Source organism: Uncinocarpus reesii, genomic scaffold (genome assembly GCF_000003515.1).
Source record: "Uncinocarpus reesii 1704 scaffold_2 genomic scaffold, whole genome shotgun sequence".
NCBI classification, from domain to species: domain Eukaryota; kingdom Fungi; phylum Ascomycota; class Eurotiomycetes; order Onygenales; family Onygenaceae; genus Uncinocarpus; species Uncinocarpus reesii.
In genome coordinates, this window is record NW_003052499.1 from 2075888 (window position 1) to 2099612 (window position 23725).

Below are 23725 nucleotides of genomic sequence, written 5' to 3' on the forward strand. Positions count from 1 at the left end.
CATCTTTCCAGATTCTAGTTATTCCAGTCTGTAACTCTTGTAGCCTCATCATGCTCCACTTTCCAGTTGCATCCTCCATATGCTCTTTCAATAATGTGTGATGATTCTGTGCTGTGCTGCAAGGTTTATAACACCCTCATTCAAAAGAGTATTAATGAATGAAAAGAAGAATTCAGGAAGTGATTCCAACAGAGAAAGATTGTCTAATGTAGCAAGATATTGTTAAATTTCTGCTTGCTCAGCCACTCTCTTCTGTTCTTCCTCCTCAAGACACTCCAACTTCTCAATTGTCTGAACTTCAGATTCAAGAAATTTATCAGCACAAGATTCTAGGAACTCCTGTTGGCGTTCCAGACAGTTAATTTTGACAAACAAGAAAGAAATTGAGGACTGTGCAGCATGAATTTCAGTGTGAGTACAGGATTCATTAGCTTTTAATTTGGCACAGGTGGAATGGAGCTTGATTCAATCTCAATCAGAAGAATCACAATCCATAACACAATGACAACCAAGTCAACAACATTCAGAACACTTTATTGATTTATCAGAATGAACACACTCTTTATTGTGATGAGAACAATAAACACAGCAAGAAGACATCACAACACCAATTTCTTCAATTTTGGAAGCTAGACACTTGTTATTGCAAGAAGACTTTGAAGTCATGGCAACAGAGTCATGAGAACATTCACTTACAGGAAGAAAAATCTTTTGAGAAATCAAGCAAGGGGACAATCACTCTTTATACTCAAGAGGGAGTGCAAGTGATTGAGGACAACACACTAAGAAAGAAGAAGATGATGTTATAAATCTTATGGCACAGCACAGAATCATTGCATGTCATTGAAAGAGCATATGGAGGATGTGACTGAAAAGTGGAGCATGATGAGGCTACAAGAGTTATGAACTGGAAGAACTAGAACTCAAGAGGTGAAAGTCATGTGATTGGATAGTCATGGATAGACAGAACAGTGAATAACTGATCACAACTATCTGAACTGAACAAGCAGGATAGAAGAACAGGGTGAAGGACTATCCAGAACTATTCATTATACCCATCATGTATATAAGAACACTCTTTACTGTTGATCAGATGGATTCATTCATCATGATCAATCTTTCCTCTCTTACAATTCTCTATAGAATTATCTATACAGATACTATCATATCTTGATTACTTTCCATATCAATGAAGTTCTGTGATACTGTACAATTGTATCTGCTCTCACTACTCTTGAGGAGGCATGACAGCCTTGACCCAACTCTGACATATCTGTATGAAAACTCTTTGCCATTGGGCAAGTCTGCTGACTTGAGATCAAGCACCATTAAAGTATTGATCACTAAAGCCCCAATTTGTTATGTTGGACAACAAGTTTGATAACACAAAGTATTATTCTCATGCTTCAGAATCTTCTTCTCTATAACAAGATGCTCAACAGCATGCATAAGCTTCTCAATATGCTGATTAACATGAGTCTGCTTTTTATGTATAAATTTAATCATTCTTTGAACCTCCCAGACAGTTGTAGGGATTATAGACTGTTTGGTGGATTGAGGAGTAATTGACTGTTGTTTGTTTAAATTTGGCTGATTTTCAAAGATCTTGAGAACTCTATTAAAGTTTAAAGAGTTGATGCCAGTAGCTTCAAAAGCAGATTTGATATTCTTCTTTGTTACAGATTCAATTCAAGCAGTATGGAATATCTTTTAAAAATCACATTTTGTCATGCTGATATAGCCCAATCCAGATCATAAATGAAGATTCAATTGGATAGAGTAGGCATTTGCCAAAGAATCAAATATTTCAACATTAAGAGACTGTAAACAGTGGGTTGAATGGGGTGGAAGAATAGTGAGAATAATCTTGTTCTGGTCAGCATAATTAATAAATGTCATATTAACATGGGATGAATGATCATTCAGAATGAGAAGTCTCCAACTCATCTCTGTCTTATTCTTTGTATGCTTGTCAAAGATCTTCAGTCATTTCAACTCATATTCATCATTGCTCCATCCATTGGCAGAAGCAGTGAAATAAGCTTGATGCTTTAAGCTATCAAAATCAGTGAGTCAACTATCTTGCATATCTCTTGACTTCTTCTTGTAGATTAAGCACAGTGGAAGTGCTGTTCCATTCATACAAATGCAGACAAGAATTGAGATGGAATCTTGAATTTCTGACTGCATAGATCTCAATATCTGTTTTGAATTTAATGCATCAAGAGTAAGGATTTGCTTCATGGTTTGTATAAGATCAAGAACTATGCCTTTCTCATCAAAATTGTATGAATTTGAGAGCTTAATTTGATATTTCTTGATCTTTTCTTCAAGCTGGAAGAATGAGAGATTATCTGTCAGTAAAGACATGTCAAATGAATGTAAAAAAGAATGAAATAAGATAAATATCATAGTAAAGAAGCTTAGAAAGAAGAATGAGTTGTCTGCAGTCTTCTGCTTCTGATCAATTGTCTGTATATATATACTTTTAATCTGATCTGTGTACTCCTTGCAAAAGCAAGAGATCCAGTTCTTTCCAATGTCCTCATTAGTGATTTCTGCAACAAGATTCATGATTATTCTAGATGTAGCAGAGATTCCACATTCAGAAAGAATCTCTATATGCTTCAAAAGAATGAGAGCTTGAGGATTTGACAGCTTTTTATGGTGAATTAAAGCTGCATCAGATCTTGAGATCTGTTGACCTTTAAAGCACCACATCAATGTAATTTGATTGATTCCATATTTTTCAGCAGTAGATTTGAAATTAGGGATCTCCTAACCTTCCAAATCCTTAATTGCAAGACATATAGATTCCTCATTGACCATATTTTGAATTTTGAAGCTGGAGGGTTGAAAGTTCATTAAGCAAGTTTTGGGTGTTCGGTGGGTGGGGATGTTCGTTGGGTGGGGAAGTATGTTAACCCGTTTGTTTAGTCAGCCCTGAACTTGGTCTTGCCCTGAAACAGCTCAACATCAACTGCTCAAAAGCATCCGCTTTGCTATATGAGACGGCATGGTGTGCTGTATATTGATTGCTGTGGGCAGGTCACTTCTTTCACTGTATCAGCATTTGGGCTGTTGATTCTACTTGTATAGCTATTTTATCACTACTTTCTTCTATCGTTCGCGAGACTACAATCCGTGCCTTTTGTCCAGGTGCAGCAGAACAGCTTCTGGATTGCCGGTTCTCGTCAATTTGCCACACTTATCATGCCAAAAACAGGATCCCTTCGTAGGGACAGAGCTTCAGCTAGTGAAGCTCGCGATGCGCGGGATAATGGCAGGGATTCTCAGCAGGCCTATGCTCAAAATGTGTTGAAATCGTTCTTCCAGGGCGTGGCCGTGGTTGTTCTAGCCGCTATCTCTTCGCATGTCTCTCAGCTGACATTATCGCCGGTCTATGGATCCGTACCTGCGGCGTCCTTTCATCGACAAGGTGTTATGATTGCTGGTCTTATCGGATGGTTCGGAATTGGACGCGTCAAAGTCGTTTGCTTTAAAATACCCTTGAAGCTGCTACCAGTCCTTGCCTGGAGTATTCCGACTATACAATATTTTATGTTTCAGCTCAGTAGTAGACTTGGGCCTATATTTGGACCATTCGTCACGGAGCTCTGTACCCTATATCCTTTGGTCGTGCTCTCGGTCGCCTCAGCGGCGATACTCCTGGGAAACTCCAGTCCTAACACTGGATATAGCTTGATGGCTGGTCAGGGGAAGTTCCTGGGACTGTACGTCCTATTCACTACCATGTTGAAAGTAACAAGAGGGGTCATGTCCAACCGTATAGGATCAAGCAGCCTGATGACTCGGGCCGGACTTCAATTTATGGTAGCATCGTTATACTCGATATGCTTACCATCGAAATGGGGTTTATTTGCTATTCCATCTCTGATATTTTCGGTCGCGTTCAATGTTCACGTCCCTTCTGATATTACCACAGCGAGGCTGAACTCTCGACTTCAGGCAAATAATTACACTCTGCTGCACCGTCAAGAGTCGTTGACTGGCTACCTATCGGTGCTCGAGAACAACCAGCTTAATTTCAGGGTCATGAGATGTGATCATAGTCTTCTTGGTGGAGAATGGATTCCGCCTGCGGACGTGTCAAAACAAGTAGTTCGAGATCCCATATATGCGGTTTTCACGATGCTGGAGGCCGTTAGGTTGATCAATCTGGATAACGGGGATCGGCGACAAGCAGGGCCGGGCACCAACGCCCTTGTCATGTAACGTGCTTGAGCCCGATGTGGTGTGTATCTCCAGCTAATTAGCGTGTAGCGGCCTCGGAATCGGAACTATGCCCGCTGCACTTGTTGCTCATGGGATAAACACTACGGTTGTTGAAATAGACCCAGTGGTGTATAGGTTAGCTACTGAATACTTCAAATTCCCGAGCGAAGCGGTATCCGTGATCGAAGATGCGAATACTTTCATCCAACGTGAGAGAAAATCCCATTCGCCATCTCGCTATAATTTTATTGTACATGATGTTTTTACCGGCGGTGTTGAACCTGCGGATCTGTTTACGTTGGATTTTATGCACGGCCTACGCGACTTGCTTCAGGACGACGGAGTAATCGCAATTGTTCGTCGCGTCCTCATTATCAATATAGCCCAACGTGATACGCTAACGGATTACCATCTAAATCATAGAATTACGCGGGTGATTTAGCCCTACCTTCAGCTGGTCTTATAGTGCGGACCATATTAGCTGCATTTTCATCATGCAGGATCTTTCGTGAAGGCGAACCCACCGCTGGGCCAGCAGGTGACTTTACCAACATGGTGATATTCTGCAAAAAGACGAAACATTTACCCGAATTCAGAAAACCAACCAACGCTGATTACCTGGGGAGCTTGTCAAGAGAATCATACATGTTCCCGAAATTTGAGATCCCCCAGGAAACCTTTCGGAACACGAATAGCAAAGATCCAGAAATCTTAACGAAAAACCAAGTTAGCCAACTTGAAAACTGGCACTCGCAAAGTGCAATTGGGCACTGGAGAATTATGAGAACCGTGCTCCCAGCTGCTGTTTGGGAGAACTGGTAATCTGATTCGATATAAAGCATAATCTATCTGGTATGTCATATTTTATCATTCTTCGTGCCATCATGGCTTCGTTAACCTCGATAACCAGATAAACAGACGTTCGGGTCTCCACCTGATTATAGCCGTTACAAAACTGCCTTTTCTTCCACCACAAGATTCCTCCTGATCTTTTCAATATCATCGCCCCCAAACCCAATAGCTTCCTTCATGTATCCTTCAACACAGCCATATGTAGCATCCAACCATTCCAGCGTCGCCTCCATTGCTTCAGCTTTTGCTGAAGTCATTCTATACGCACCCGATGGGTCGTCTTTCAAAGCAGGGTGCTTTAGCAGATTCTGTATAAATTCCTCCCTCAAGGCGCCTAACCCAACCTCAGTGAGCTCATATTCTCGACCGATAATACTATCATCGCGTACGCCAGCGACGCGCAAGACCAGGGCCGCAAATACGCCTGTTCGGTCCTTTCCAGCCGTGCAGTGGAACAGTAACGGCTCCGTTGGCCGGTCCCTAATATGTTCGAAAACGGCTCTGTACGCCCCGTTTGCTCCACTTCTCAATATCTCCTTGTACGCATGCATGAACGCTTTCGGGCCGTCTGCCGATGCATAATGCCGATATCTCAAGGCTAGGTTTTCCGGACTGGCATCTTGGTCTGTGAAAACGGGGACATGCAACCGTTCTGCCCCGGGAATTTCACAAGACGGGTTTTTGATTGTTTCGGGAACGGAACGGAAGTCATAGATTTTGGTGATCCCGAGTTGCTCGACGAGGGCTCTGGCGCCCTCGGACGTAGCTCGAGACAAGTGCGCTGAACGATAAACGAAATTGCGCCTCACAGAACTGGTTGAGGATACGGCGTAGCCCCCTACATCACGGAGATTGACGATACCGTCGGCGGAGTAGAATGGTGGGGAGCGCAGAATGCTGGACTGGAGGGTTTCTTGCATGGTGTTTGTGTCGTTTGTAGCCTGGTGAAAAAAATGCGCCGGTTCTAGTGGTGATGATGAGCTTTCATCTGATAAATATGCCGCTGATGTGTATGAACTTGAATATCTAATACAGGCGAAAAAGCGTAGATGCGCAGCAGCTTGTCGCCGTTACCGTTGGAATTGTCTGGATCAGTTTTGCCGAGGCGATATCGCGGGTTCCTGCCGATCAAACTCTAAAAAGCCGATAACAAACACAAGCATCTGCGTTAATACTCTACGGAGAAGAGCATCAAATTCTGAACATACGATGGGGGTGAGTAACGGATAGCAATAGTGACTGGTTGATTTATTCAGCTTCTTGTCTAACGAACCAGCTGCAATAGCCTTTATGTATCATTCGAAGCCCTGGACAAAGCTCTAGACACGACCTGTTGCGGAGATTCTGCTTCCATTCCCAGCAACTCTGCATCAGATTCCTCCCTTGATGGTGCCACCATGCAACGAGCCTCGCCCTCTTCAAACAACTGAGCCACAACCAAATCTAAAACCCAACCGCCTGTGCCTGCTTGAGCCTTGCTCCGTCCACTCTCCAGAAGGGTCTTGACGGACGATTTCTGGACATCCCATTTTTTACCCGTGACAATTTCGAAAGCTTCCAGAAGCTCATTTTGACAGGTCTGAATGGATTGCGCCTTCACAAATCTATTTGCCGTCTCTTTGGGGTGCTGCAACACACCTACCACAGCCTGTCCAATGCCAGTCAGCGTTGTGCCGGTAAATCGCTCTGTCCCCGAATCGTAAATGATAGCAGAAGATTGTGCGATGTTGAAACCCATGAGCGGGAATTTTTGTAAAGCCTTGGAAGTAAGATTTGTAGAATAGATCCAGCTATATATTGGGGGAGGACGACTTACCCAATCGATTGGATTTCCGGTGGTGATACCAGTGTAAGTAAATTCCGGATTGGCCTTCGCCAGCACTTGTGCCCGATCCCATCCCGCACGGCGCTGCGCATGGATGTCATGAAACTCGGGCAACGAACGGATGTCTGGTCCCCAGCCAAAATCATTCAAAATGAAGCGTTTCACCTTTGCAGCTTCAGCAGCCTCAACCATGACAGCTTGGTACTGGATCCCGGCGGGGCCAACGACGCAGACAACAGCATCGTGCCCTTCCAACGCTTTCACCAGGTCCTCAAAACTGTAGCTTGCTCTGACCACGGGGATTCCGGGCGGGAAAGTTGCGGTAGATTGGAGTCGTGTGATTATGGTGATATCAAATCCGGCACCTTGGAGAGCTGTGGTGATGGGGTTGCCAAAATTGCCCGATGCCAGTAGGGCTGTCAGTGTTGGATTGTTGATGCCGAAGACATAACTAGGACACTTACACCGAAAATGGCGACCTTGCGTATGGGCGCCATCGTGACGCTGTCAGAGGATGAGAAACGTTGAAAGCTTGAAGCGCAAAGACAGCATGATATATGCCCTCAGCATCAGGCAGCCGCGACACGCACTCTCAGCTTTGGGGATACGAATGCGACCGTCTATTAACGGGTTCCAACCGCATGGTGCGAATTCTCCCGAGTTCCATTCGTGGAGCTAGTATAGCTAGTATCCCGTCACATTATCTTCACCTAAAAGACATTTATGACCATATGGTGGCTGGTTATTTTTCCATCCTAGCCTGTTCTCATCCAATCCTTAAAACTTCATGCTGTATATATCGAGGGAGAAACATCGGTTCCCGAGCTCCAAGCACTTTTACAAACTCACTTGCGATACTTGATGAACATCCTAGCTTGTCTTATCGGCATCGTTTTCCTGGTTCACAAATAATGTTTGTGTCAAAGTCATTTTCTGATCAAGAGCCGTGGAGATGCATCTTGCATTGAAGCTAAACCCATCAATAGATGGAGAAGTGTGGCAATTTACTGAAGTCAGGTACCTTTTGTCAAAGAGAGCTTAACAGTCCTCTTCCATAAGGTTTGTAATGCATCTCATATCTGCTGGATACCACTGGAATCTAACACATGGGGATTAACAGTTCTGCCTTTGTGCTGCACTCCATCGATTTGCTTTGTAGCTTGAGCCAAGCAAAGCTGTTGCGTGCTGAATCAAAAAGCAACGCCTTCCAAACTGATTGAAGCTTTGTCAGTTGTGATAAGGCAACTGTTTTACTGACCTCGATGGCTTGACGGCCGAAGTTACCGCAGCTCCCAGAGGCATATGGAAGTGCTGGCCTACCATACCAGCATTGTGAAGAGTGTTTCCTTGAATGCTGCAACTCCCGCCCAGCCGGTTGGCTAAATGGCTTCAATTAATGGTGCAGCTGGTATTGTTTGATCTTCGGTGCGACCGGAACATAAACATCTTGGGACCTTTCAACGTGCTAAGTGAGGCACGGGGCTTCTAGGCTCGTTTGATTTTCCCGTTTGAACCGAGAAATAAAGGGAGTTTGATGCTTTTCGACTCATCATCGTGTATATGAGTCTTGGGAGTCTTGAATATATCGGACAGACTCAATGCGCCGAGCTTTCCTGAGAAGTTTCCATCTGATTTGTGGGGATTGCAAGTAGTGGCAGAAGTGGAAAGAGTGTTGATAACTCAACTGAAAAGAGTGCAAGAGGATCCTTCCCAGCTGGATACTGTTCATTCCTACCTGGCCTCAAGAAGAGCGCTTCGTTCCCCATCGCCGCTAGAGTTTATGCAACTTGCTATGGCCGAACCCTTTTGTAAAGATAAAGAGGGCAGATTTGTGGGAGGGTATCAGAAAATAGTCATCACCATGCATGCAGTCGATCTGGCCATTATTTGTTGCTGACCTGATACCGAAATGACTGGCAGTCCATTTGGGTATGATCGAAATGTGAAAGTCGATTCAGCCTCGAGACCAGTGGAATAGGGCCGGAGGAAACTGGATAAAAATAAACCCTGGAATTACCTCTTTTCTTGTCGACCAGTATGGCTGCAGGGCAAATCTAGCAAACCGATCATCATTTGATTGATGCAGCTCAAGCTTGCCCAGGGTCCCGTTTGTCCCGCGCGAGATTGGAATCCTAGCTGTTGCACGCCCTTTCTTTCTTTTTCGTTCCTGTAACTCTGCGCGGGCAAGGGGACGCGAAAATAATTCTAGCTGATATAAATTGCTAGCTAACTTTGACCACACACCGTTGATTCACGGGTCTGAGAGTCTTTCGCGGATGCGACCCTCTCAACCCGGAGCTTATTGGCATCGGATGGTACCTTATATGTACGAACAGTGGGAGTGATCGTATTCGCGGTTCCTTGCTGGCAAAAGCGATTTCTTATTTATTGATCCCTGGAAGTACACTCATGTGCGCGAACCCGTCCAATTAGTTCCAGAAACGCTCACGTTCCTTTGCTAGTCATTCGTTGTGAAACATCCCAGCCCGTTGATAGCCGGAGGATTTGGTCAAAATGGGCCGAAGGAGCTGGGCACGGAGAATATCCAGTCAATTACACTGTGCAGTTAGCGGAGATTCGAGTTACATTGGGATCTTGAGCATCTCGGCCCAAGCTGGGAGAGTCGAGAGTCGTCAATAATAGTCGGTTGGCACTGATGATGGCTGCGAGGCACAGACAAACGGCTGTACGTAGTTGGTTGGAGTCAGCTTGCCCTCAGATAGAGCAGATATTGAGGACATGAAACAGAATAAAGACAAATCTGTCCCGCGCAGAGTTGTAGCTGAGCATGGAGCGAACAGAGTAAAGCCGTCGAAGATTGTGATGTTCAGTCATGTGCTTCGAACGCGTTGACGGCGGTTGCCTGGCAGTCAGCTTGTCTTTGGCATTAACGCGGAGCATCATCTTTTCCTCTCGAGACACCAGTTGCAGAGAGTGAACTGGCGAAGTTTTGAGCTGGATTGGAAAGGAAGCAAATACTCTTTGGGGTTATTTCTCATCTTAGGAACGACACCATGGCTACGGATCAACGACCGGACGTCGAGTACATCAACGGGAAGAAGACTTTCGTGCCATTAGGTAGTTGGTTCTCAAAGACCTTGCCGAGCTTCAGATCATGCTGATTTTGCGGGTTCACCCCAGAGAACAACCCGGACGTTATGTCCCATTTGGTACACCACCTGGGCGTCTCCCCGGCGCTTGGTTTCTACGACGTCTACAGCATTGACGATGCGGAATTGCTCTCGTTTATCCCCCGCCCTGTGTACGGGCTAATCTTCATCTGCCATGGAGATGTCTATCATCGAGCCCGTGACGTTGAAGAAGCTGGTAGAAGTTATTATGAAGGTTTTGGTCCGGAGGAACCGGTTTTGTGGTTTGAGCAAACCATTGGAAACGCCTGTGGCTTAATGGCCCTCTTGCACTGTATTGGCAACGGGCCAGCCCGTCAGTTTGTTCAGCCAGAGTCGGGGCTTGATCAACTGTTCAAAGCCGCTGTACCACTATCTCGCATAGACCGTGCGAAATTGCTGTACGATTCGCCGGTGCTGGAAGCTGCACATCGTTCTGCCGCTCAGAGAGGCGACACGCGAGCTCCCAACCCTGGGGATAAATGTGGATTCCACTTCATTAGTTTTGTGAAAGGAGATGATGGCCATCTGTGGGAGTTGAATGGTGGAACAAAAGGTCCGCTTGATCGAGGCGCTCTGGGAGCTGATGAAGACTGTCTGAGTGAAAATGCGTTGAATCTTGGAATTCGTACATTCACTGGAAAGAAAAGTGAAGCCGGTGAAGGGGATTTTGGCTTCAGCTTGGTCGCCCTCGCTCCAAGTCTGGAATGAGTGCAGGGTTTCAGCCAGTTTCGTCAGGATAGAAATAGCTACATGTGAACCCCTTGTCTTTTCCTCTTCTTCTCAACAGGATCTCAAAGACGGTCTGCGAAAGCTTGATAATATGGGATTAGTCTCCATGTTGGGCGAGATTGCACATGACCTCGTACAAGGTTATATCGCCGAGGTTTTCGCCGTGCAAGCATTATTTGAAGAAGTTCCAGAACTCCCGTAGAGCCGGAAGAACGATTTGGACTGACGCCTAGGAAATGAATGTCCCGCTCCACAATACGGTGATTGAAGCCCACCGTGCTGCCCAAGGATGCAAAGCGGAATCAAGCAAGCTTCGGTGAGTCTTGATCGCCGAAGCCTCAAGACGATTGGCACGTTCAGCTGGGTGAATTGAAGCACCCAGAGAACACGAAGTCGATCATCCCGTTGACGGCATGCTTCCCCGCCGTGCTCACTGCTCATGTCATCATCCATGAAGCTGTCGACCAGGACACGCTTCGGAAATTTCTCCAGGGATTGCCAGGCACCTTGCGAGAACGGTACAAGATCGATCCTCATTGTAGCTGAGATATTCCACTCGCGATGTGTTATTATTGGCACTTTTCCTCCCAGTGCTCCGTAGTGTTTCACCCGTCGTTTCCCTGCCTGTTTCTTGATTGCTGTCACTTTCGCGGGACGAGCATGTCGAGAAGAAGCCAGACACGGCGTCCCTAGCGGTTGATCGTGGCGACTTTTAATTTAGTTAGCCGAAAGCTAGCGACGTGATATGCCAGGAAGACCCTTGTTGTGCCTCCGTCCTCCAGCGTATCAAAGGGAGCACAGCTGGGCCTTGGGGTTGAGCGTTGCTGATCCCTTCCCCAGGCCAGCAATGCTTGAAATATCCGGCTCTTGAATCCTTCCCTGGGACCTGGCTTCATCGACTCTGGGAAAATGCGGAGTCCAGCGTCTCTGGAAGAACTCTTCAGACTTGGCATTGTAACCTCGAGAGCCATGATTACCCGTGGATTCCTTCTCTCTCGCATCACGGATTGTGCTGGAGGAACGAGCTGGCCCATGCCCAAATGTCACCTTCTCTCCGCAACCCGTATCTGGCTGGAATCCAGTTTCCGACAGCTGATCCTGTGGAACGATGGAGACGGTTTGCATTCATTTGCTGCTTTGCCTGCAAGAACGCCGGCGACTGGGGAACATGTATGCTCCCTCAAGGTAGAGAGACTGCGTGCGGTTTGATCCCATAATAATGTGCTCCTGCTCTCAAATCCACCGCGAAGCTTTTCCTGGCCAGCAAGGGCAAGGATGCATTTCTTGGATCCCAAACTCTGCGATGTCGTAGAACTCTGTCACTTTATACTCGACAGGTTAGCGTGAGTACACCAGCGAAATGAGGGGAGGATTACGGACAGAGACGGGATTCCGCTCCCCTGGGTGCCTTGAGTCCACGATTGGACCGAGCAGGGCTGGCTGTCTGGATATTTAAAGCGCCCCATGCTCCCACAATCGGGGAGATGAACAGTCGATCACATCAAGTCACCTCTTTGGGCTCTCGTCTTCGTCTGTAACCATGGCGATGGCTAAATGGCTCCTCGCAGCCACCGCGCTGGCGTCGCCGGCACTGTCCATGACTCCACAGTAAGCAAATGACAAGAGTAATGGCAGGTTTTCGAATGCTGACATGACCGCTTGCTTCCAGGCAGTTCATCTCTGCTCCACGGAGAGGAGAGGCAGTTCCGGACCCGTCTGGGGTAAGCTTGAGACCTCACCCATGACCAGAGCTCGTTTGCTAACAAATTGGGAACAGAGAACTGCCTTCTTCCACGTCACCCAGTACTCCTTTGAGAAGCACGAAACGGTCAAGAATGAGTGGGATCTCATCGACCTCCGCAACAACAGGATCACCACCCTCACCGACGACCCCAACGTGTCTGAAATCGTCTGGCTCGGCAGAGGCACTGAAATCCTCTACATCAACGGCACCAGCTCCGAAACCCCTGGCGGTGTTGAATTCTGGGTCTCCGATACCAAGGACTTCTCCAAGGCGTAAGCCGATGCTGTTCAAACATTGGTTTTATTTACTAACACCCTTCTTAGATACAAGGCTGGTTCTGCACCAGGTCCCCTCAGCGGCCTCAAGGCCGTCCGCACCAGGAACGGTGACATCAAATTCTTGACCAACGGCAAATCGACACCCGATGGCACCCTCTACAACCCCGAGACGGCCAAGAAATACCACTCCAGTGCACGTATCTACGAGAGTCTCTACGTTCGCCACTGGGACACCTGGCTGACCACCGAATTCAATGCTGTCTTCTCCGGCACATTGAAGAGAGGAGACGGACAATATAAACTCGCTGGAGACTTGAACAACCTTGTTTCCCCCATCAAGCACGCCGAGTCTCCCTACCCGCCATTCGGTGGCTCCGAGCATTATGATATCTCCCCCGACGGTGAAACCGTCGCATTCATGAGCAAGGCTCCTGAATTGCCAAAGGCCAACTTGACCACCAGCTATATCTTCGTTGGGCCCCACGACGGCTCTTCTCGTTTCACTCCTATTAACTCGCGAGACGGTGACGCAACTCCAGAAGGTGTCCGAGGTGCCTCTACCTCTCCTGTATTCTCTCCTGATAGCAAAGAACTTGCATACTTGCAGATGCATGGTGAAAACTATGAATCTGACCGAAACATTATCTACGTCGCGACTGTTGGACGATCCCCACGCATCAGGGCCGTCGCAGAGGATTGGGACCGATCTCCTGGCTCTATCAAATGGTCTCCGAACGGAAGATCCCTCTACGTCACCGCTGATGATCGCGGCACCGGCCGTCTTTTCTCTGTCCCTGCCAGGGGAGGAAGACGCGATAGACCCCGACGCATCCAAAACGTCGGCTCTGTCAGTGCCTTCAACTTCATCGAGCGATCTGACCGCGTGCTCGTCACTGCTACTTCTCTCTGGTCCAATGCGCTCTACTACATTGCCAGCCCAACCGGCAGACCACGAAAGGTTTTCTTTGCCAACGAGCATGATCCTGAGCTGAAGGGACTTGGCCCTGAGGATGTTGATGAATTCTATTTCAAGGGAGACAAACAAGAGGTAATCCTGCATCTTCAGATTCATATTGACTTGATTGCTAATTGATAACGGCATAGGTCCAAGCTTGGATTGTTAAGCCGGAGAACTTTGACCGCAGCAAAAAGTACCCACTTGCATTCCTCATCCACGGTGGCCCCCAGGGAGCATGGGGTGATTCCTGGAGCACTCGCTGGAACCCCAAGGTCTGGGCTGATCAGGGATACGTCGTCGTTGCTCCAAACCCAACGGGCAGCACTGGATGGGGTCAAGCATTCACCGACGCTATTCAAAATGACTGGGGTAAGTTGTGACCTTGTTACCGGCATCAAAGTATTCCGTTTATTAATTGCCGCAATTATAGGAGGTGCTCCTTACAGAGATCTCGTGAACTGCTGGGAACACATTGATCGGTCCATTGACTACATTGACACCGAAAATGGTATTGCTGCTGGAGCAAGTTACGGTGGTTTCATGGTCAACTGGATCCAGGGTTCCGACTTTGGAAGAAAATTCAAGGCGCTCGTCTCCCACGACGGAACCTTCGTCGCTCCCGCTAAGATCGCTACCGAGGAGCTCTGGTTTATGGAACACGACGTATGTATTCTCCCGGCATCAACACTTGAATGCACTAACAGGCTTCGTAGTTCAACGGCACTTTCTGGGATGCCCGCGAGAACTTTGACCGCTTCGACCCATCTGCCCCAGAGCGCATTCTCCGCTTCGCTACTCCTCATCTTATCATTCACAATGACTTGGATTTCCGTCTCTCTGTTGCCGACGGTGTCAGTATCTTCAACGTCCTCCAGGGTCGTGGCGTCCCCAGCCGCTTCCTCAACTTCCCAGATGAGAACCATTGGTATGAATTCCCGCGCCCCTCTCCCGTCATGGCCATTGAGCAAGTAGCTAACGTATACTCTGCAGGGTCCTTCAACGCGAGAACTCTCTCGTCTGGCACCAACAAGTCCTTGGCTGGGTCAACAAATACTCTGGCATTGGACAGAGCAACCCTGATGCGATCAAACTGACCGACACTGTGGTCCCAGTTGTCAACCTCAACTCGTAAACAAACAGTTGATAATTCCTAAATAATGCTGCGCATGCTATATAGCTAGGCGCCTTAGTGCCTACGGAATAACTCCTCAATTCTAATTGTATATATTATATTCTCCCCGAAAGATTTTGGGAATTGAGCAGTCAATACCATCCGGTCAATTACGGAGTACTTCGTTAAATTATGATACGAGTATTCAAATTACCCTACAGCAAATAACCTTCTCAGGGTAAAGCAAGACATGGGTATGAACAGCAGTTACATTGAATTCTGGAAGTCTAAACGGGATGATTACTTATAGATCTGAAAATCTATAGTGTAGGGTATATAAGAACCAGTAAATCCACCAAGAAGACAGTAAAAAACAAAAGCCTATAACATATAGCAGTCAAAAGAGAAGGAAAGAAAAAGGACAAAGAAGAAAAACCAGACGAAGAGGTGTCAAACATCAGGGCTGGCCAACAAGATTAGAGCCCACAGCCGCATAGCCAGCCGTTGAATCAAGCCGCCTGGTTCGAACGAGGACTACCACCTGGCTTCTTGACCAAGCCTGCAAAGAAGTTGGCCAGGCTTTGGTTTTGCATCTTTGGCTCCCCGGTTGAGCTAACAGGCGACGACCCGAGAGATTCGGCGAGCGGTGATTCACCCCCGGATTGGCGCTCTTTGCGGTTAGGCGCTCGGCTAGCTTCTCGTTCCTGTAGAGAATAATATTAGTATCGATAAATCATGAGATTTCCACTCAACAACCGCCTATTTTCACCGCGACATACCTTTAATCTCCTCAGCATGTCATCGGCATCAACCTGAATACCACCCATATTGAATTGTACTGGTCCAATATGCTCGTTCACTCGGCCGGACTCATCAATCATAGGGCTCTCCCTAAGCACTCCATCCTTCCGCATCTGGCGCTCCTGATTCTCATCTTCAGCTCTCAGCTGCTCAAGCACCTCGAGCTGCTCCGCTAAAAATGTCTGGGTGTCGGTTGTTTCTATTTCTATTCGGTTGCCATCGGATTGGCTCGTTCGCGAGATAGCGGTAACCTGTTTGGGGTCCTGGATAGTTTGCTCATAGATCGCTACGGCGCTTGTTCCCTCTGCTGAGCTTTCTTCTTTCTCAGTAATATCATCCTCAGCTTTGGAGGACTCAGCGGATTCTTGGATTTCGATTGACCACGCATTTCCAATACCTTCCATGTCAAATCCTTCTCTGATGATGCGAATTTTACCCCATGAATCCCAATTGGATGGCACCAAAATCTTGTCTCTGTCGATGACATTGTGTTTAAAGGATTGTCTCTTGAGGAGTGAATGAATGCCAAGAGACGAATGTATCAAACTTTGCAACGAGTTGGCAAGGAATGGCGTGGTATAGATAAGTGACGATCCATCTATATAACGGTTAGCAAGGTAGGTCGTGTGGCTGGTGTGGGAGGCATACTTACGCTTAAGAAGGATTGTGCGCATGAATTGTAGTATGAAATCAAATTCCTCCTCTCGCCAGCCGTGGTCTTTCTCCAACTTCTCGATTTTCTCTGCCTAGTATTTGTAGCCAGCAGAAAGATCTCATCTGAAGGGAACTAACTCCTTGACAGACGACACACATAGGGATTCCCAGGCCTTCATCCCATTCACCGGGCCCTAAAGGTATTGATGCGGGGCCACCAGAGCCTGACGGGTACGTGGAATCAATGCCCCTTCGTTGCCCTTTCCACTCCATCATGTTTTCCTCCATGACCAGCTTGGTATCATCATCCAGAGAAATCAGAACAGACCTTAAAAGGCGGATCCATTCTCTCAATTGCCGTATCCACGACCATGGCGAATCCCAGTCTAACAGAACTACTATCAACGTCTCACGGACAGATTTTGTGTTGAGGAGCGGCTTGAGGAGAGGAGCGAACGATGGAGAGGGCTCAGAGAGAAGATAAACAGATACTCGGGCCAGGATATCTGCATGATCATGATATTTAGCAAAAATGTCATAAACCGCATAGAAGCCCATGGATATATACCTTCCTGATCAGCATCTAGGACATCCTGATACGTATACCCAAGGGCAAACTGGTTCGCTATTGGAGGAGCCTTTCCTTTTCGTTTCTCCGATGGCAGCCTTGGATCTGACGGGTCGGATGATAGTGTATCCAGAAACTCTCTCTGACTCTCCGGTGTTCCCCCTAATTCAAAGCGCTGTTAGTCGAGATATCACCCGCACCTCTGAGCGCCATTGATGCAAGCTCCGTAGCAACCACGGTCATGAACCTACCTAACACTAATAGGTTTTTTTCTGGTAATCTTTTGCCGCTTGCAACCCCATCCAGCATGGAGGACCATAGATTCTTTTTCCCATCCTTGCTAGCCGGTCTGCTACCGGTACCAATTTTTGGCCCGGGGCTTTGGTTAAGAGTCGAAGTCCTTTGTGCCACACCGATCATTTCAGCAACACCATGCCAGATGTGTTGAGTGCGGTAATGGGAATAGACAATCCTCTGGGTCGTATGTAGGCAAGCGTTTCGCGCCTATGGAAGCCGGGGCGTGGCTGCGTGGAGCAATGGTGAAGCGTGGAAGAGGGAAAAGGGGAGTGGAAAGGGACGTAAGACTCAATGTCAAGCAGTAATTTCGCCTTGCTTAGCTTCAGATATAAAAAAAAAAAAAGAACGAGCGTGCAGACTACGATAGTTGATTGTGCCGGATTGCAATGTGATGGTCCTTTGATGTCACGCGTTTTGCTTTTCCTAAAGTCAACTCGACAAAAGCTGAGCTTCATTTACGAAATGGCAACACTGGCCTTCACCCTTGAATGTGCTCTCTCGCAACTCCCCACGACGATATCCTAATCAACCAACAATAAGGCAGCATTCGCTTGCGTAGAAAAAGATTTCTTACACCCGCTTTGTTTCCAGCGGGAGCTCTCAAAATTCAGAATGAATTCTATCCGGCAGATCCAGGCCCTGAACAAACGCGAGTTAGAAAATGCAGTGTAGGACCAGGACTGCTCTCTACTAATCACGTCCAAGGCTAATCTGTGCCCTTTCATCCAGGTCCCCAGAAGCTTCCTGGCACGCCGATTACCGTGATACAGCCTACATCTACATCGGCGGCCTACCATATGACCTCAGCGAAGGCGACATCTTAACCATATTCTCCCAATTCGGCGAACCCGTCCACCTCAATTTGGTTCGCGACAAAGAAACCGGGAAAAGCAAAGGGTTCGCTTTCTTAAAATACGAGGACCAGAGGAGTACTGATCTGGCTGTGGACAATCTATGCGGCGCGAACATAATGGGCCGGTTACTAAGGGTTGACCATATGAGATATAAGCGAAAAGAAGAAGAAGGCTTGGAGGATAACATTGCATTATTGGAAAAGGAAGAACAAGAAAAGGAACGAGATAGGCCAAGTCGTGACCGTGATAGCCACAGAGGATCTCGAAAGCGGCGCTCGGAGAGCAGGAGTGACAACGAGCGACGAAGACGGCCATTATTGAAAGAAGAGCAGGAATTAGCGCGGCTTATTGAAGAGCATGATGATGAAGATCCAATGAAACAGTATCTGATACAGGAAAAGAGAGAGGAGGTCGCAAAGGCGCTGGAAAAGTCAAAGTCAAGTAGGCGCAGAAGGAACAGCACCGAAAGACGAGATAGGTCTCGGCACCGGCATCGGCATCACCATCGACGGAGACGTAGTGAAGAGCGTTCTCGTTCGCGTGACAGATGCGAAAAATCAGGGACACAGTCGCCTCCGAGGGAGCGCAGGCATCGAAAACGGGATGACTGAAGGAGTTGGCGTCAACAATTTATAATTTCGCAGCTCGTCAAATTGAAACCGCAAGTATGGCATATTGCTAGCTCGACCGTGACGGAAAAAAGAACATGACCTTGGTGCGGAGGGTTATGTTATCGCGTTTTCTCTAATCTCGATCACTTTGATATCACAAGGTTAGTAAGAGCTGCGATTATTTCACTACTGTTTGTGAGCTGATCAATCGACTCAGCGGCGGGGCTTTTAGTATCTCCGCACCCCCCCATGAACCACATCAGGCACGGGAATGGTAACCAGATGCATCAAATTTCTGTTTCACCAATGAAGATATACTGGAATATCAGAAGTCTTGCCAAAAAAAATCAAAAGAAGCTGCCTCAGCTCCCTAAATATCGCTTCCACCCGGTTCTAGTACAGACACGTTTTCCATCTTGACCTTCTTGGATCGCGAACTTCTCCCATCTTCCGTCTTTCCCCGCACCTATTAGCAGGAGCGTGTCATCGCTGGTCCAGCCAATAAGCCCTTTGGGTGGTCGGCAAGAAGAGGAACCCAATTGCGGAACATAGGTCGCGCCTGGAGGAGCATCATCACTGATCTCGAAAGGGGCACTGGCGAATGAATATACGTCGGAAAATAGTCGTGGAAGGAGTGGTATTTTCCCTAGAAATCCCCATTTTTGATAAAGCCCTTCTTCTCCCGTGGCGGGTGGTGGCTGGTAGTTTGGGATAGAATTGCATGCATGAGGGAGATCGAAAATATGTAAAGTAGATTTGTCCGACGTAACAGCGAGAAGCGTGTTGGATGGCGATATGGCCAATGAGAATATGTCCGCATGGTCAACTCCTCTCCGCAATTCCGCAACTTTAGCGCAATTACTACTGGCAAATACACGGATGAGGGTTCCCTGGTGATAGAGTTAATCCACTTATCCAAATGAGCAAGCTTTTATGGGCAAATGCGTACCATTTCACTCGCTGTCGCTAATAAGGCTTCATCGGAACTAAGCGTCAAAGCTCTTAAAGGCGAACTGTGTGCCGGAATAATGCTAACATTTCCGGTTTCCAGTTCCACCACTTGGACTTGCCCAGGAGACCGACCAGCGAACGCCAGCAATCGCCGGCCTAAGCACAATAAGCCAAGGGGGTTGTCCACTGTTTCGAAAACCGACAGTTTTCGCGGTGGAACGGAAAATGCAAAAATATGGATACTGTTGTGCAATGCAACAACAATGCGTGACTTGGTGAGGCGGACTCGTAAGACGGACGTGCGAAATTCAAGTGTGATCACGGCTTTCTGCTTTGCGTCGTCCCAGATAATCAACTTGGGCATTGTCAGTTGAGATTTTATATGCAAAACCCCCTAACGGGTGAATTGGCAGCAGCTCTCTACCTTGTTTTGGGGGAATTTGGGCCTACGTCCGCCTCCCACAAGCGCCAGGTAGTTGGATTGACCCAGCATTTCCACAACTCCGATTCCGGCATTGAAATCTGCGACCAAAGGGTGAGTTTCGGAATGTATTAAAGCACTTGTGCAGGTTTACTTACTCCTCGATACCTTAAGTTCGCACGGGTCGGAATTGAACACTACATTGGTATCAGAAGATTAACGAACGTTGACAAAAGCAGGGCCGTATCTCACCGCAGAAACCCGAATCTAAGCCAACAGAAAAGCAGCTGCCGTCATTATTGAAAGTGGTAGATAGAGCTACTGGTCCCGCGGACGTATCTATAACTTGTCTCGTATCCATAGCTTCGCCAAAAAGCGGACGTTTGTCATGGCAGTATGAGAAAGGCTGAATTATTCAACAGAGCAGGGAGAGCATGGAGCGTGGGCTGTAGACGCTGAGATGCACCCAGAACATCGTCCACTTTGTATTTTCGCCAACCTTCAAGAAAACCCGTGTGGGCCGCTAAAGGATGCGACCGGCTTCAGAGCTCCTGGAAGCTGGAGAAATAACGATGATGATGGTGATGTCGTTTTAGTGTCATGGGAAGGTTAACTCCGAGTGCTCCATACAAGCCGTCTAGATTATGTCAGCCATTAACCATACACCGGAATTTCGTAGGTCCGAGTGCCGCCCAAAAGCTTGCAATGCTCCCCAAAGCAATGTAGAAGATCTTGCATCGTTCGCATGTTTCGAGGTTTCAATGGAAAATTTTCTCTAGAGGGCTTGGAGCTCTTAATGACCCGATGCCGAAGTCTTTTAGTCGTCTTTAACTATCATTAGCTTAACTGCTAGTTACCTTAAAACTTTCTTCGATCGTAGTCGCATACGTCCATGCAATCCTATCAATCAATCAACCAAAGTCTCTTCAATAAACTTCATTCACAGTCAAGCCGCGAATCGCCTTGAGTTACGTATTCAACCGTATTGACAGGACGAGAGTATTTCTGTGAACATTTCCAACTTACAGAGTACGTGATTGCGGTTCGTAAGGGGAACAATCTTCACTCCGCAAAAAGGGGCTCCGCACACCTCGCTTACATAAGGGGTGGGTGATGCCAAAGTTACCACCATGTAATTGAGATACCTTAATTCTGACCAATGATCAAGCTTAGAAACTCCCCCCGTCCCAAAACTTTGGCTTTACCGTTGTATGATTGGCGCACCGAGCTTAAAAATTTGGATCGGGAAAGAAACGCTAGCCCAAAGGGGACCAGCGTCCCTCCACTTCCCAAAACCGCCTAGCTCCGTTTGTATCAAAGCAACTGAAGGCCCCTGAAACCTAGTTTTGACGACCTGACTAGCCCTCGAAGTGACCACCAAGCCAGCTTCAACCCTTTGTCTCTTTCAATTGCTGCCTGCTGCAAGCCTCAGTGAACTGATCTTTGAAGCTATCGGATTCGACGCTGAGATCTCCTCACTCTCGCCGTTGAAACTAACGTATCGTTTGATTGCGAGGCTACTCCGTAGTTTCTTGCACCCCGTCCTTCACGATTTCGTTCCATTCCAACTCGCACGCCATGGCTTCGACAGTCAATGCTGTACGTTGTTCCTAGCCTTCTTGCGTTTTATGACTGCTCCGACCCTTGGGCTGTCGCGCGGCCTGCGTTTCTGAGCCATGACGATTTGTCCACGATACTGACCCTGCGGGCACAGATTAAGATTCGCAGAAAGAAGAATGTGAAAAAGGGAATTCAATTTTGTTTGATGGTCTGCGGTGCTAGTGGAACTGGTATGACTTTTTTGAGCCTGTTCTTGCTTTCACGCTCATGCTAACCACCAGTTGAATGCAACACATAGGTCGCACCACCTTCGTCAACACACTTTGCGGAAAGCAGGTTTTGCAAGGCAAAGACGCAGACGACCCAACGAATGCCCATCTCGAGGAGGGAGTCCGTATCAAACCGGTTACCGTCGGTGGGTTAGGCGCAGTTAAGCGCAGCTCCTATGCGGAAGTTCGCTAGAGTGGCTAATATTGGAAATAGAACTTGAGTTGGACGAGGAAGGCACCCGTATTTCTTTGACAATTGTCGATACTCCCGGCTTTGGTGATCAGATTGACAATGAGGAAAGGTACTGTGGAGTTAAGACATGCAGAGTGGACCGGAGGCTAACCCAATTTCAGTTTTTCTGAAATTGTCGGCTATCTAGAACGCCAGTATGACGACATTTTAGCCGAGGAATCAAGGATTAAGCGTAATCCTCGATTCCGTGACAACCGTGTCCATGCTCTCCTCTATTTCATCACGCCCACCGGTCATGGATTGCGAGAGCTTGATATCGAGTTAATGAAGCGCTTGTCTCCCCGTGTCAACGTTATTCCCGTGATTGGGAAGGCCGACTCCCTCACTCCCGCTGAACTAGCAGAGTCAAAAAAGCTTATCATGGAGGATATCGAACACTACCGTATCCCTATCTACAACTTCCCATATGATGTGGAAGAGGACGACGAGGACACCGTAGAGGAAAATGCCGAACTTAGAGGACTAATGCCATTTGCGATTGTTGGCTCAGAGGATGTCCTCGAGATCAATGGTCGTAAGGTCCGCGCAAGACAATATCCATGGGGTGTGGTTGAGGTTGAGAATCAGCGGCACTCTGATTTTTTGGCCATCCGAAGTGCGCTATTGCATAGTCACCTCGCCGATTTGAAAGAAATTACCCACGATTTCCTCTACGAAAACTACCGTACAGAAAAACTTAGCAAGAGCGTGGAGGGTGGAGCTGCTGCGTTCGTGATCCTAGGGCTTAACCTGAATGCTGATATGTTGATACTGACATATTCTACAGAAACCAAGACTCCTCGATGAATCCAGAAGATTTGGCTTCTCAATCTGTTCGTCTGAAGGAAGAGCAGTTGCGCCGCGAAGAGGAAAAACTCCGCGAGATCGAGTTAAAGGTCCAACGCGAGATCAACGAGAAGCGACAAGAGCTTTTGGCTCGCGAAAGCCAACTGAGAGAAATCGAGGCCCGCATGCGCGAACAGAATCGACAGCTCGAGCAACATGCCCAGGATGGGACAAATGGGGAAGTTGGTGCCTAAAAGCCATCTACAGAGTTTTTAGGCCCGTTTTTTTTTTCTGGGGCAGTCGTATTTTGATACCACTAAATCCTTTGTTGGGAAGGGAGGCTTGTGAATGCACACAGTCCAAAAATATGGCGCTGAGTGCTAGGCTGGTGGGACGCAGTGTGCATAAAGCAGGGCCAAGTACCAGTGGATTCTCCTTTTACAGCTTTGCGTTTTTATTTGATATTCAGACCTGATACTCGGTATGCTACTAATATTGATTTATTCCTTCTTTTCTTTTCTCTTCCCTTTTCAATACTTCGGCTTTTTACACACCTCGTAGTTCTTACCTATGTGCAGATTGCTCTTCCTTCATCATCCCTCAAATTTCATGGCCCCTGATTTGCAATTTGCCGGTTTGGGTAGGGGTTTATTACTTGCTAACACGCCTCCTTTTCGCGGCTTGTAAGTTGTTCTTGGTTATGCATAATTATTGTCGAGATCTAAGATGCACGCATTTAGTTGGCTCATCCTTTTTTTAAAAATAATATGAAAAACTAAAAACTTGTTATTATTGTGACCTTTTTATGAGACAGCATTAAAAGATGCTACGGCACTTGTGATGGATGGATTTATTAG

The 23725-nt window shown here is 47.2% G+C and overlaps 9 protein-coding genes across 9 annotated transcripts; 5 read left to right on the forward strand and 4 right to left on the reverse strand.

Annotated features, from left to right (window-relative positions):
• Positions 1–3213: 3213 nt before the first annotated feature.
• Positions 3214–5058, forward strand: UREG_03679 (uncharacterized protein; the record flags this gene model as incomplete). Its single annotated transcript, XM_002544116.1, has 3 exons — positions 3214–4232; positions 4285–4591; positions 4660–5058. 3 exons carry the CDS (start codon positions 3214–3216, stop codon positions 5056–5058), a joined length of 1725 nt encoding a protein of 574 aa, XP_002544162.1.
• A 125-nt stretch (positions 5059–5183) lies between these two features.
• On the reverse strand, positions 5184–6008 carry UREG_03680 (uncharacterized protein; the record flags this gene model as incomplete). The annotated part of the gene is made up of 1 exon (XM_002544117.1): positions 5184–6008. One exon carries the CDS (start codon positions 6006–6008, stop codon positions 5184–5186), a length of 825 nt encoding a protein of 274 aa, XP_002544163.1.
• Positions 6009–6376: 368 nt separating this feature from the next.
• Positions 6377–7410, reverse strand: UREG_03681 (uncharacterized protein; the record flags this gene model as incomplete). The annotated part of the gene is made up of 3 exons (XM_002544118.1): positions 6377–6847; positions 6905–7183; positions 7378–7410. The coding sequence occupies 3 exons, from the start codon at positions 7408–7410 to the stop codon at positions 6377–6379; spliced, it is 783 nt and encodes a 260-aa protein (XP_002544164.1).
• Positions 7411–9927: 2517 nt separating this feature from the next.
• On the forward strand, positions 9928–10752 carry UREG_03682 (uncharacterized protein; the record flags this gene model as incomplete). Its single annotated transcript, XM_002544119.1, has 2 exons — positions 9928–9991; positions 10055–10752. 2 exons carry the CDS (start codon positions 9928–9930, stop codon positions 10750–10752), a joined length of 762 nt encoding a protein of 253 aa, XP_002544165.1.
• Positions 10753–12313: 1561 nt separating this feature from the next.
• UREG_03683 (dipeptidyl-peptidase 5) lies at positions 12314–14885 on the forward strand (the record flags this gene model as incomplete). Its single annotated transcript, XM_002544120.1, has 8 exons — positions 12314–12381; positions 12443–12494; positions 12551–12789; positions 12841–13843; positions 13900–14122; positions 14184–14416; positions 14467–14678; positions 14744–14885. The coding sequence occupies 8 exons, from the start codon at positions 12314–12316 to the stop codon at positions 14883–14885; spliced, it is 2172 nt and encodes a 723-aa protein (XP_002544166.1).
• A 488-nt stretch (positions 14886–15373) lies between these two features.
• UREG_03684 (uncharacterized protein) lies at positions 15374–17307 on the reverse strand (the record flags this gene model as incomplete). Its single annotated transcript, XM_002544121.1, has 6 exons — positions 15374–15568; positions 15644–16263; positions 16318–16411; positions 16458–16825; positions 16888–17049; positions 17139–17307. 6 exons carry the CDS (start codon positions 17305–17307, stop codon positions 15374–15376), a joined length of 1608 nt encoding a protein of 535 aa, XP_002544167.1.
• A 489-nt stretch (positions 17308–17796) lies between these two features.
• Positions 17797–18649, forward strand: UREG_03685 (U2 snRNP component IST3; the record flags this gene model as incomplete). The annotated part of the gene is made up of 2 exons (XM_002544122.1): positions 17797–17852; positions 17914–18649. 2 exons carry the CDS (start codon positions 17797–17799, stop codon positions 18647–18649), a joined length of 792 nt encoding a protein of 263 aa, XP_002544168.1.
• A 362-nt stretch (positions 18650–19011) lies between these two features.
• On the reverse strand, positions 19012–20382 carry UREG_03686 (uncharacterized protein; the record flags this gene model as incomplete). Its single annotated transcript, XM_002544123.1, has 5 exons — positions 19012–19539; positions 19599–19955; positions 20025–20122; positions 20180–20218; positions 20274–20382. 5 exons carry the CDS (start codon positions 20380–20382, stop codon positions 19012–19014), a joined length of 1131 nt encoding a protein of 376 aa, XP_002544169.1.
• Positions 20383–21599: 1217 nt separating this feature from the next.
• Positions 21600–23122, forward strand: UREG_03687 (cell division control protein 11; the record flags this gene model as incomplete). Its single annotated transcript, XM_002544124.1, has 6 exons — positions 21600–21620; positions 21736–21811; positions 21880–21996; positions 22065–22152; positions 22205–22810; positions 22870–23122. The coding sequence occupies 6 exons, from the start codon at positions 21600–21602 to the stop codon at positions 23120–23122; spliced, it is 1161 nt and encodes a 386-aa protein (XP_002544170.1).
• Between the last annotated feature and the right edge of the window lie 603 nt (positions 23123–23725).